The sequence below is a fragment of the Cervus elaphus genome, chromosome 29 (assembly GCF_910594005.1).
Source record: "Cervus elaphus chromosome 29, mCerEla1.1, whole genome shotgun sequence".
NCBI classification, from domain to species: Eukaryota; Metazoa; Chordata; class Mammalia; order Artiodactyla; family Cervidae; genus Cervus; species Cervus elaphus.
Genome location: NC_057843.1, coordinates 51475820 through 51489660, shown reverse-complemented (window position 1 = coordinate 51489660; position 13841 = coordinate 51475820). Strand labels below are relative to the sequence as shown.

The 13841-nt window shown below is 38.7% G+C and overlaps 1 protein-coding gene across 1 annotated transcript in view; it reads left to right on the top strand.

Annotated features, from left to right (window-relative positions):
* Positions 1-12734, top strand: part of LOC122685964 (guanine nucleotide-binding protein G(q) subunit alpha) — a 303372-nt gene extending 290638 nt beyond the window's left edge. Inside the window, exons 6-7 of the mRNA XM_043891012.1 lie at positions 1551-1704; positions 7475-12734. Coding sequence (XP_043746947.1) covers positions 1551-1704; positions 7475-7665 — 345 coding nt within the window. The 3' untranslated portion in view covers positions 7666-12734. The remainder of the gene's footprint in view (positions 1-1550; positions 1705-7474) is intronic.
* The last annotated feature ends 1107 nt before the right edge of the window (positions 12735-13841 follow it).

The window sequence follows — 13841 nt, the reverse complement described above, 5'->3', positions numbered from 1 at the left end:
GGCATGGTTTGACCAAGAAGTTAAAACCTAGTTCCTTTTTCTTCCTGTTTCAAAATGGCTGCTGGAAGCTCAAGGCTACACGCTGCGTCTTCCACTTTTTTCATGAAAGCTGGTTCTCTGTTCCAAAGCTCTTGGCAAAAATCCTGGAGTTTAACTGGACTGGTTGAGCAGCTTGGCTACACTGGTAACCAAAAAACAAGCGAAGCAATAGTCCAAGTGACAGGAACCTGGATTCAGGGCCCAGCCCTGAGTCACCCCAGGTACCAGGAGAATAGGGTTATTTGTTTAGTTGCCAAGTCATGTCTGACTCCTTGTGCCCTATGGACTGTAGCCTGCCAGGCTCCTCTGTCCATGGGATTCTTTAGGCAAGAATACTGGAGTGGGTTGCCGTTTGCTTCTCCAAGGGATCTTCCTGACCCAGGGATCGAACCCACTTCTTGAATAGGATCCTCTGGCTTAAACCATTGAGCCACCTGTTGGCAGTAGACGTGGGCTCAATCCTCAGCAGGCTTTTCCATATTCCCAGACTTGGTCATAACACATAGAACCAAGAAGGGGGATGGAGATTGTTCTCTGCTGTCTGAGAAAAAGCAGGCCCAAGGAGGATTCTCCAAATCTGCCACCTCGGTCTGTGACCCGAGGGCGGGAATGATTTAGAACCAAGTGTGTCTATAGAAGGAAGAGCTGGTGAATAGATGTGGGCTAAGCAAGGAGACTGTCTAGCTTTTGGCTGGTGAGTGATCGATCACCCGAGTCAGAAGTACCCTGGAAACATCTTCATTTGTAAGAGCAGGCTGACTAATTGCTTAAGAATTCATTGAGGTTTTCTGTTACCTAGGCTGACTTGATAGATAGCTTCAGTTGAAAACACTGAAAGTGGTGAGCAATGTTACATTTATATCTCCAACTAATTACTATGTATAGGTCCATAGTTCTGTATGAAAATGAGTGAAACTTAAGGAGGCAGTGTGTTCTGATAAATAGGAAATGTGTGACCTAAAAATATTTTTCCATGTGTTTTTCTAATCAGGGAATGTATATTTGTATAGTAAGAAGTAATACTTCTAAAAAATATTGATGCACTTTGGGCAAAGAATAAAGTAACTTTGTTTTGACTGTTATGTAATAGAACTAATTGTGAAGTCCCTAGTCCATATAGCTTAAGAAATGCAAAATGAAGCCTGGTACTTAGTTTTTGATACAGATCTTAAGTATTTGGCCACGAATGAATAATTCTTGGTGGGCATTTGTGACTGCACCAGGTAAAACTTGATTCTCTGGGCTTTGATGATTCTTTTTCTACCTTAAAAGTTGTATCAGTGGATGTTTATTATTATTATTCTCTTCTGCTTGTCAGCCTGAGAGTTTGCCTAATGAAAAGAGCTGCTGAGCCTTTTGCATGTAAACCCTGATGCCATGGAAGCTCAGCCCAAGGCCGCAGAAATTGAATGCATACCAAAGATGGGTTGGACTTAACAAAGCAAACAGTTCCCAGGCTGAGTGATCGTGTAATTCACGCCTTGTTTTTCTGATGATTTTTTTTTTTTCAGAACCGGATGGAGGAAAGCAAAGCACTCTTTAGAACAATTATCACGTATCCCTGGTTCCAGAACTCCTCAGTTATTCTGTTCTTAAACAAGAAAGATCTTCTAGAGGAGAAAATTATGTATTCCCACCTAGTTGACTACTTCCCGGAATACGATGGTAAGTCTGCACTCTCCAGGCAGTGCGTTAGCCAGGGAAATATCCCACCTCCTGAGACCAGGGCCAGAGCTGACACATACCCATACTCCCTCGGTGCCTCAGAAGCCTGTGTGTTGGTAATTGATGGAGTATGAATCATTGTCCTGTCTTTTAATGACCTGAAATGTTTCACTTCCCAACAGTGATGAAAGTTACACTTACTTCAAAATATATAAGAAGCTTTCTTTTATATCAGAGGAGGGAACCATCCCCTAGTTTTGCCTGTGTATCAACCATTATAGTTCCCTCTTGAGTTCCCTTTCATTTCGTAACAGTCTGCCTCTCCCTCTCTCTGGAGATAAAACAGAATTTTGTGGTCAAGAGCCCATGGTCTGAAGTCGATCTATCAGCTTCAAATCCCAGTTCTGATACTTCGTATTTGTAAACCTTGATCGAGTAAGTTAGTTGCTTTGGGCTCTAGGACCAAACTTTTGTTTTGTTGACGGGAATAGATAACATAAGTATGAATTTCAGCATGATGCCTGACATAGATATTTTCTTTGGAGGGCTTCATGGGCCCCATGAAGCCCCATCATCCTGAGAGAAGATACCCATCTTTTAAACTCTGCCTGTAACACCCACTTTGGGACTCCTGTGTATGTACTTTGCATTATTTACTTCCTTCTTATAACAGATCTTGCCTCCTCAACTAGACTGAAATCCTGGATGACTGAGCACAATACCCAGCCCCTTCCGAGAAATATTACTTGCTGAGAGATTGGTAACAAAATGCATCCATACCAGCCACTCTCAAACAGGTGAAAGAGTCACAACCACTGCCTTGGAAGAACTTACCTGCAGAACCCACACTCAGCTCCCCACACGTGCTCGAGTCTAGATTAGGAGTGGCTAACTTGGGCTTCCTAGGTGGCTCAGTGGTAAAGATCCACCTGCCAAGCAGGAGATTCAGTTTTGATCCCTGGGTCGGGAAGATGCCCTGGAGAAGGAAATGGCAACCCACTCCAGTATTCTCGCCTGGGAAATCCCATGGACAGAGAAGCCTGGTGGGGTCACAAAAGAGTCAGACATGACTGAATGACTCCTCTTTTTATAAGTAAAATTTTACTGAAACAGCCACACCCACTCCTTTATATGCTGTCTGGCTGCTTTTAGCTACAGCAGCAGAACTAAGTGGTTGTGATAGAGCTCAAGTGGCCCACAAGCTCAAAATATTTACTCTGTGGCCCTTAAACAGAGAGAGCTTGCCAAACCCAGATCTAAGCGAACAGTAGGTAAGAGGACAGACTTTGAATGTCACACAGTACTGTACTGGCTCTGCCACTCACCGGCAGAGGTGCCTCAGTCAAGTGGAACGCCTCAGCTTCCTGCATAAAAAAGAATTGAATGGAATCATGTATGTAAGTCACGTAGCTCAGTGCCTGGCAGACAGAAGAAAAACAAACCCAAAAGTACCTATTACAGAGGTGCAACAAGAGAACGGGCTATTTTTAAAAAATACTTGATCAGCATCCGCTCTCTGGTGTGTATGTCAACTCAGCAGCGTTTTTGTACTTCTGCGAACTCCTTAAGAAAGGTAATTACTTCAAAACTAGTACTCAGCTTGGCCTCATAGCTTTCCCCGAGATGCGAAGACATCGAGGGTGGAGTTTCACTCATCTTCCATCACACGTGCGTGTGGTGCAGGACTGCTCTTGGAAGGGAGACGTTACATGTTGATGAACTGAAGTTCCTTCTCAGATGCACATAGGATTCTCACGTGTAGGGATGTTATCATACTGGTTTTGTCAGCAAGGTGTTCCCATCCTCTGTCCAAGTAGCGTTTCCTTTGTGCTTTGAGGCTCCTTTAAAAACAAACACTTGCCCAGCCTATTCTCTTCTCCTTTTACTTGGCCGCTAGCCTGCCACCGAGTCACTGATGCCCAAGCCCGTGGTCCTCAGCGCTCCTGAGCAAACGGTGGAAGGAGGTAACCTGGCACTCGTTCTCTCCCAAAGCAGCAGGCTGAGTCCTTAAACACGAGACCAGCCCAAATAAGATGGGCACGGAGCGCCCGGCTTACCACCCAACACACACGCTTGCCTTAGGCTCCTGGAAGGGGAGACTTGTTTTCATTTTTCTCAGAATTTGGTGAAAATGACCACCACCCCCGACATAGCGCAAGCCTGTAGGCAGCATGTTTTCATAACGTGCATACTTCTGCGATGACAGAGGACAGAGCACAGAGCGGACCCCCAGGGCCCAAGGCTCACACGCAGCACACACACCAGCACCCCGGGGTTGGTCTTCCTGCAGCAAGTGTTGGAGTACGGTTCTTCCTTCTCTCTGCGCCTTCTTCCTCTTCTTCTTACGTATCTCCTTTGTCCAGTGAGTTCCCCAGACTCCCCATCCCTGTAAGTGAGAGCATCTTCCTTCCTACAGTATGAGCCCACTGTGAATGTTGTGAAATCTGAAGATTTTCTTTTTTTTTACTGTCCATCTTTCCTGGTAACACACATCGCACATACAGGAAACTAGTCTGTGGAAAAAGAATAAAAGACACTGATAGTTATTCCTAAAGCAGATGCAGCTGTGATTCCAGGAGACTTCAGGCCCTTGTAAGATGAGCTGAGAGAAAAAATTCTAGGCCTACTCTGCAGTGATATGTTTATAATACACATGTTCATAGTATTATAAATTTCACACTTCCACATTTCTGTACTTACAAGGTCTTAATCATAATGAAAGTCATTTCTCTATTTCTCTTCAGGAAGGAAAATTACCATTTCCACATGGACTTGAATTGCAAAACTGTTCATAGAGACGATGGGATTTTTGTTCCTGCCATGATGGCCATAATGATTTCTTTGTAGTTTATGTTTATTCAGATAACAAATTATGCTTAAAAGCATAGCAGACTCCCAAGTGCTGTTCAGTGAACTTGTTATGTTCTGATATACTTTAGAGTTTAAAAAAAAAAAGTCAAAAGAACAGACTTTTGTTTCCCAACAAGAACAAGTAAAAGTTCATTCACAAGCCAGAAAGATAATGTTCTTTTGTGAAAATGGAAAACTGCATCAGTTCTAACAATCTGTTAGTCCGTCTCTGGGAGTTGGTGAAAGATAGGGAAGCCTGGTGTGCTGCAGTCCACAGGGTCACAAAGAGTTGGACGTGACCGACCTACGGAATAATGACAACAATCACTACTCTGGAATTATGTTAACAATAGTATATTAAATAAGCTAGGACACTAACGAATTTGTCTCACATATTTTTAGTTGGGCACTCTTTAATTCAGTATGGTGCCAGTCTTCTTAATCATCAACAATTTCAAATCTGGGCTAAGTCAGAAATTCAGACCTTCCTTTTGTAAGCTGTACAAGTGAGAATAATCTGCTTTCATAACTCTTCCTCCCAAAAATATCTGGCAGTTGGATATAAACTTATTTGCTTATAAGATTGGTTTGAAAAGTTTTCAAGTTGGCTTTCTGAAGCTTACCATGTATTTTGTTAGAATCTGTAGACCCTCAGTAGAATTGTCCAAGATTTCTTTATCCCAACCAGTAAATAACAATATTGATTTAAAAAAAAGTCTAAGCTGTGGATCCCAAGAGGGTTTTCTGAGAGAGGAGGAATGCAGGTTATAGTGCTTATCCTTCTTTCTTGGTATAGAGCTAACTGGAAAATGGGAGAAATTCAGATGCATAGTGCCACAAAGATGCATATAAGAAAGGTGCTCATTCTAGAATGACAGAAAATGAAATAAATTATATAAAGAAAAAAGAAAGTGCTCAGTCCTTGATAGGTGGTAATGTTTTCGTATTGCTTTTAATTTACAAGTTTTAAATTAACATATTTCTCAAGGTCTATTATGTTTTTAAAACAGCTCTGTTGAGGTATGATTCACATACAATATATAATTCATCCATTTAAAGCATATCATTCAATTCTTTTTTATACATGTCATTAGTTTCATAAATTATGGTAAAATACATGTAATGTGAAATTTTGTCATTTTAACCATTTTTAGGCATGCAGTTCAGTGATACTATAATTACATTCACAGTGCAGAACAACCATCTCCATTTCCAAAACTGTATCATTGCCCCCCAAAATTCTATAATCATTAAGCAATATCTCCCCATTTTCCCTTCCTCCTAACCCCTGTTAAACCCTAATCTACTTTCTATCTCTATAAATGTGCCTTTTCTCAATACTTCACCTAAGTGGAATCATGCAGTATATGTTGTTTTGTGTCTGACTTATTTTACCTGATGTGTTTTCAAGGTTCATACATGTTGTGGCATCTGTCAGAATTTCATTTTTATGGCTGAATAATATTCCACTGTCTGTATACACTCCCCTTTGTTTTTCCATTCCTCTGTTGATGGATCCTTGGGTTGGGTAGATACCTAGGAATAGAATTTGCTGGTTCATCTGGTAATTCTGTGTTTAGCTTTTTGAGGAGCCATTAAACTGTTTTCCATTTTACATTCCTAGCAACAATGCACAAGGATTCAGATTCCTCCACATGCTTGCTAAAACTTGTTATCTTCCACTTGATTTGATTATAGCCGTTCAGGTAGATGTGAAGTGGTATCATATTGTGGTTTTAATTTGCATTCTCTAATAGCTAATAATGTTTATCTTTTCATGTGCTTATAATGAGCATCTTTTCATGTGTTTATTGGCCATTTGTATATCTTCTTGGGAGAAATGTTTATATAAATCCCTTGCCCATCTTTTATCAGGTTGTCTTTCTATTGTTGAGTTGTAGGAGTTCTTGGTATATTCTGAATATTTATCCGTTATCAGATGTATGATTTGCAAGTGTTTTGTCCCATTCTGTAGGTTATCTTTTTTTGTAATTCTTTTTTAAATTTATTTTTATCGAGGTATAGTTGAATTACAATGTTAGTTACTGCTGCACAGTCAAGTGTGTAGGTTGTCTTTTTACTTTCTTAATAATGTCCTTTGATGTGCAAAAGTTCTTAATTTTGATTAAGTTCAATTGATCTGTTTTCTTTTTTGTTGCCTGTGATTTTGGTGTCATATCTAAGAATCTATTGCAAAATTATCAAATAAGTTCTTAATATATCCTGATAAATGTATCATAATCCTTTTTAAGAACATCTAAGACAGTGCTTGGTACATAAGAGACCCTGGATAAATGTAAGAAAACGTAAACCAGCTTTTTTTTAATCATCACATGTAGTGAATTAAATTCTACGTAAATGTGGTTTTTATCAGAAACACCAGAAATGAGCCTGCAGAGGACAGTTGCAGACAGACCAGAGGTTAAGAAACAGGTTTTCTATTCTTAGATTTCAGTCTGGAGACTGTAAAATGATTGATACAGAAATGGGAGCAGGTTGGGTGGGGAGCACAGAGGGGCAAATTGACGAGAGAGCTTGAGGCAGTTATATCATATGCTCACTTGTTATGCAGCTGAAACCAGCACAATTAACTGAATCCAACCAGAAGTAAGCTAATCACATCCCTATCTGAAGATTCTGCAGTAGCTCCTTATGTCCCAAAGAATCAGAGCTAAACTTAGCCTGGCCTTCACGCTACCTGCCTGTTCTCACAAGATCACATTCTCTGGATGCTTGGAGATGGATGGATGGGCAGTGAAACTGAGAAAGAGGAACCATGACACATAGTCGTGTTGGAGAAGATGCTTCTAACAGATCAGATCTGCCGTGAAGAGGTCTTCATGAGCTTTAGTAAACATTGAGCAAATGCATTAACAGATCAGCCAGCTGACAAATGTCCCTCTTCTCCCTTGGCCAACAGGACCCCAGCGAGATGCCCAGGCAGCTCGAGAATTCATCCTGAAGATGTTCGTGGACCTGAACCCAGACAGTGACAAAATCATCTACTCACACTTCACATGCGCCACAGACACCGAGAACATCCGCTTTGTGTTCGCTGCTGTCAAGGACACCATCCTCCAGTTGAACCTGAAGGAGTACAATCTGGTCTAATTGTGCCTCCTCGACACCGCCCTTCCCTTCCCTGGTGGGCTAGTGAAGCTAAACAAGAGGGACTGTATTTCTGTGGAAAACAATTTGCATAATACTAATTTATTGCCGTCCTGGACTCTGTGTGAGCGTGTCCACAGAGTTTGTAGTAAATATTATGATTTTATTTAAACTATTCAGAGGAAAAACAGGATGCTGAAGTACAGTCCCAGCACATTTCCTCTCTTTTTTTTAGGCAAAATCTTGTGACTCAATGTATTTTAAATTCTCAGTCATGCACTCACAAAAATAAGAGCTGTTTCTTCCTCTCTCTCTCTCTCTTTCTTTTCTATTAAGCAAAATGAAGTTGATTTTCCTTTTCCCAACCCATCCCTTCCTCTTGATTTTTCCCACATTACAATGGCCTTTATCCTAGTTCCATTCTTGGTCAAGTTTTTCTCTCAAATGATACAGTCAGGACAATGTCATTCAATTTAAGCCATCGACTCAGCTTAATTTAACAGTTTGTGGTTTTTGCTGAAGGATTATAAGTATTAATACTGTGGTTTTAAATGTATTGCTCTGGATACACATATAGAGGTCTTTTTATATAAATATATTGTCTTGCCTCACTTTGGGCTGGGACAGTGGATGCCTGTTTAACGGTTAAGTGTCTTGTTTTTTTTTGTTTTTTTTTGAAGTTTACCTTCAGCCATAACTGGTTACTCAGCAAACCATATAGAAGTCAGTAAAGCAAGGGCCAAGACACACAGAAGGAGTTCTTCCTTTTGAAATATCATGTGCCATTGTTCTTCCTCCATTTCTTGCCATTTTTTTCTCCACCCTCTTTTCTTCAAATTGCAGATGCCAAAAAAATACGCCAACAGACACTACATTATCCCAATGGCTGCTGCCCAGATCCTTCTTATAGGTTGCTCTTAATTTTTTTTTTCCTAAAACTTTTTCTCCCTCTTTTTTTTTTCTTAGTGTTTGTTCCACAATTTTAAAATGACTTTTAACTATAGATATGTGTTGCCAAAGCTGGCTTTGAAAAAAAATTAATGAGAGCTTAAAAGATGAAAGCCAGTACCTTAAAATGTAAGAGAGTAAGACTGTGAAGCCTAAAATGCTTGTGCTGAGAATGAACCTGAAACACCGTTGCCAAACTGTTGGTCACTGTAAATTTCATTCTTACAGTCCATCCTTTTCTTTGCCCTTAAATCACATGGTTTAGTGTCCACATTCCATGTTGAGCGTCTAAGTCAGCAATGTGGAAAAGCTGTCTTGTGTGATACCCCATGAAATCTGCTTTTATCTTTTCATTTGAAGCCAGTTTTACTCTCTTTTGTGTTCTTTAAGGTCAAGTAGGTCTGCCGAAAACATTGGTCAATAGTATTACTCTGACCCCTTTAATTTGCAGACTCTGAAGTTACTGCTAGTTTACCATCTTTGGGATCTTAAACTGGTGACTGATTGAGTTGAACTTAAGGAAGATTTGTGGACTGAAACTCAAAAGTAACCTCTCTGTTCTATAAAATGTGTATCTGTGTAACTGAACATAGTAGGAGAGAGATCTAGAATTCTATATGTGCAATTTTTCAACCAATGCAAAAAACACAGCACATGTATTGATGATCTTCTGTCAAGCAGCTTGAATTGAAATATAATTTAAGAAAATAAATCATGATGGTTTAAACCTGCTGGGAAGGTAGAATTAGGCCATGATCCTGGTCTAATTTTACTACAGTACTATTTGGCAGGAGTCTATAATCTTTCATGTAAATCACTGTTTTGGAACAACAAAGGAGAAAGAAAATTAATGGCTTATCAGATGAGTACCAGAGTTATTCAATAATAATGGAATGTTCCCATTCTTTACTCTGCCAGCCTCAAAGTACACAGGTTACCTGGTTTTTCTCTCCTTGTTCAGAAAGCACCTGTAATTTAATTAAGAAACAGACTGCCTGTAGGTATAGTGCAATTATGAATGCTCTAATCATTGTACATACATCTCTCTCTTGATATTGTATCATCCATACTGGCTTTGTAATCATTAATTTTTTGGCAGATTGAATGTGCTGTATTGATATGTATCTATGTAATTGTATTGTATGTCTCATAGCTAATTCACATTTTGAATAATGTTATTTTATTTACTTTTTTAAGAGAGGAGAATGTAAATTTGTCAGTTTATTTCTGACTAGGGATTTTTTTTTCCATTTAGAAAAGAAAAAAAAAAAACCTTACTATCGTACAGAGCGGTACTAGCATCGTGCTATATAAAATCATTTGCACATTCCTAAGTAGAGGTATACTGATTATAAGACCCAAAGGTAATTTCATAAGCAAAATACATAAAATCAGTTGGAGCTTTTATACAAACATGGAAACCAACTTTGTAGAACTTTTGCCATTTGACCTAGGATTGGAATATGAGCTTTTATACAATTCATATTCTTATTTGGCAAATGCACAGTTTAGTATTACCTCTCTGATGGCCTTTATTAGAAAGGCAGTTTTAGAAGCTATTGTGATCCACTAAGGAAATGTTTTAATAGCTAGCGACCACTGCTTGCCTGAAAGGGCGATCTTAAATTTGGTGCAGCAAAAAACAAAACAAAAAAAAGAAAAAAAAGGAAAAAAAAAAGTATAAACAACATTTGAAGGCCTACAGTGTGTATAGCGAAAACCTCATCACAAGATCATAAGTGTTACAGTTTTAGGGAATCAGGATATTCTATTTAATAGAGCTATAGTAGATGTAGTCAATTAAACCTGATCTCAGAGCTCCAAGAAGCTGAGCAAAACAGGGAAAGATTGTTATATTTGTCTTCATGAAATTGGGATGGAATTGCTATGCAGAATTGAGGTTTGTGGTTTCACTGTTCATCTTAGGGTGCATGATAAGATCCCTTTTCTTCAGAAGGGAAAAAATTGATCACCCTAGTTACAGTGATACATAGAAACCGAATTGTATCCACACTAGTCAATTGAAGCTAAAGGATTTTCTTTTTTGTTTCTTTGGGGTTTTACTGAATGGGCTGGGGTGGGAAGGGATTCTTTTCAGTTTTGTATAAAAATGAAGTTTACTCATGCTTTATATTATTATTGTGATTGCAAGCGTTCTAAGCGTGTGCCGCTGGACCCCTCTTGTTGATGCTCTCAGTAACGGAGGCCTGTGGCAAGTTGTGTGGTGACTTGGGCATGTCTTATTCAAAAACAAAAACACAGAAACCTTTCTTCCGCAGACCAAGGCAAGCAGCCGTCTCATGACTCACTTAACACATTGCAGTGTACCAGTTTACAGATGATTTTGCCCTTTTTGCGTGACATGGCAGTTCCAACCCACAGAGAATCCCTTGTTTGTAAATTGGAGGTTTGTACTATGCCTTACAGAGCTTAAATTCAGAAGTTTGTGCCTCATCTCTGAAACAAAGGGAAATAACACACCCATTCAAAAGTAAATAACTCCCCTCAAAGTGTTTGTTTTTCGATCCATTTTCATATAAAGAGCTCTGTTGAATGTCATGAATAGAGTGGGGGAGAAAATATTCTAGAAACCTGCATATGTTGTTTACTAGCAGATGACATCTACAAAAGGTATTTGAAGAACACCGAAACTTGTAATTTTTTGTAGATAAGCTAGCAGGTCTAATATTTAAAAAGGTAATTCAGCTAAAGGACAATTTACTTTTTGTACTTGAGACTATCTTGATTGTCAAGGTGTACGAACTGTAATTTTAAAATTTATACTGCCACATGATTGTAAATTTTAGTTGTCTTAAGTTAGTAATGGGGTGAAAAGCTATTTATGCTGGATATGGGTCAAAAATGACTATTATTTGCAAAAAAATATATAAAAATAATGGGAAGAAAGGGCTGCATAATGAGATACTGCAAGACTCAGATACTGGTTGGAAATAATCTTCAAGTTACCCTCAATTTCCCTTTGTTTTCAGTTTCACAAAAAGAATGAATGAAATGAAATATAGCAGAATGTTAACCCATATAAAAATAAAGTGTACCCAAATATTGTAACGTATATTGCTGCTCTTCTTAAAATTAAATAAGGGTTTAAAACCACTTAATTGGTAATTGACAACATCTCAATTGACAGATAAGGTGTGCTTGGTATACATATTTTCTTCCAAAGATTTTTCTTTGGTTAGAAACACACAAAAATTAAAACTAGTAATATTGTATGTTTATCTATCTCTACATATTTCCAGCATATGTAGCATTAATAGATCTGTCCTGGTAACTATGTCTTTGGGATTTCATTTTGATTCCATCAATTTAGGAAAAGAAATGGCTTAGTTGTATACAATTAGCTAGAGATTTTTGGAGCCAGGCACCTGCTTCGTAGATACTTAGTATAAAGTTGCCATTTGTTTTTCTCACAGAATAACAATTTCTTGCTGTCTCAACTACCAATGCTCTTCAGTAACCCTCTTGCCTCTAGAATCATCTGTTCAAAGTATGCATACACACCTAGCACATAGTAGGTGCTCAAGTATTAATTTTCTTCTTACCTCCCTTATCATGTAACCTCCATTTCCCTGTATGATTCCAGCCCAATAGTAAACAACATTTACACGTTATGAAAACATCTATGGGTAAAATTGGATCTCACTTGGATGAAGGAATTCTAACTTCCATATAAGCTTTGGTAGACAGAAATAAAAAAAAAAACAGGGAGGAAGATATTCTTCAGTAGAATATTTTTAAATTTAGAAAAGAAAGATGGAAAATTACTATGTAACTTTGTTCAGGTTACTTTGACTGAAACACATGTTTTTGGTGGATTTCTTTTCCTCAAAGAACTCTCTAAATGCAACTTGCTGGATTCCTCACCTGTCATCATGTTGGAAACCCTTCCTAGACTTATGTATTTAGGGAGTTTTGTCAGAAAACATTTTTAACTTGCAGTATTTAAAAAGAATCATATTTACTGTTCTTAAAATGTCATTCAAATGCATGTATTGTCTATTGTTTGGGGATGGGAACTAGTTTTGCAAAAAAAAAACACCTAATGTTGTATAATAATGCCCCAATGATCTTGCTGGTTAAAAATACAGTATTTTTGGCCATAAGTTTGTACTACAGTATTCTTCATTCTTGAGTTTTCCTTCTCTTGAAGTTGCCTAAGCCTCTCCTAGAATGTTTTTGCATTATAAGGAGTATTGGGATCAGTCGTTCCTTCTCTAAAGCGCTGTATGATGAATATCCACTTCCCAAAGTAGACAGGTTCAATAGTTTTTAAACAAATAAAAAAGAATTTCCTTTCTGAATATAATCAGAAATTTCCAGCTTCTTTAGTGGAAACATTTATATTGATAGTATTTATCAAATTTCTTTTTCTAAAAATCTTGCCCTAATTTAGGTTGCAAGCAATTTGTTAAAACAAGGTTAAATAGCTGCTCAGTAAAGACTTATAACAAGCCACCTGTCTTCACCTGAGGCCGTCTCTTCAGAGAAAGAATGCAGGCCTCACAGGCAGAGGCTTGGCTTAGAGTTTCCCGTCTCAGGCCTGGGAGTGAAAGGTCCACTCCACGTGACAAATGGACCTGAGGTAGATGTCCTCTAAGACTGTGACTTTTAGAAACATACATCAAGGCTTTTGAGAGGAGCTGAAATCTAGCTTTTCTATTTCTAGCAGTTTTGTGAAGTTGGGGTGATAGCGGCAAGTTCTTTCCAGAAAATTGCCATGTATGGAGGGATGTGAAACCGTAACAGGAGACTCCTGCTCCTGTCATAAGGTTTTGTATTTGGCAGCCCAATCCTTGCTTATGGAATTTTGTATCTTTTAAAATCATATTCTGTCCATATACTTGTGAAAACAAAGTGTCATTTTTACTTAAAGCCTTAGTTTTAAGGCTCTGCTATCCTTTCCATGTTTTAGAGACTATTTTCAGTCGATGGTGTCCCTTCTCTTTGGATCTTCCTATGAAGGAAATGATGTGCTGGGGACTGTCATTACTAGTACAGGCCTGGAGTGATAGTTCTCACAGCCTCTCTGCCCAGAAACAGGGGTGTTGAGCAGTAGCCCTAGCACTCCTCACTCTGGTTGGGCTTTGACCCACCAGGACCTGACCTTTGGTCCATCTCTATCATCATCTTGAAGACCCCTCCACGCACAGAAGAAGACAGGAACTCATTGAATATTATTTGAGCCAAACATTTTAACTTGACCTTTCAAC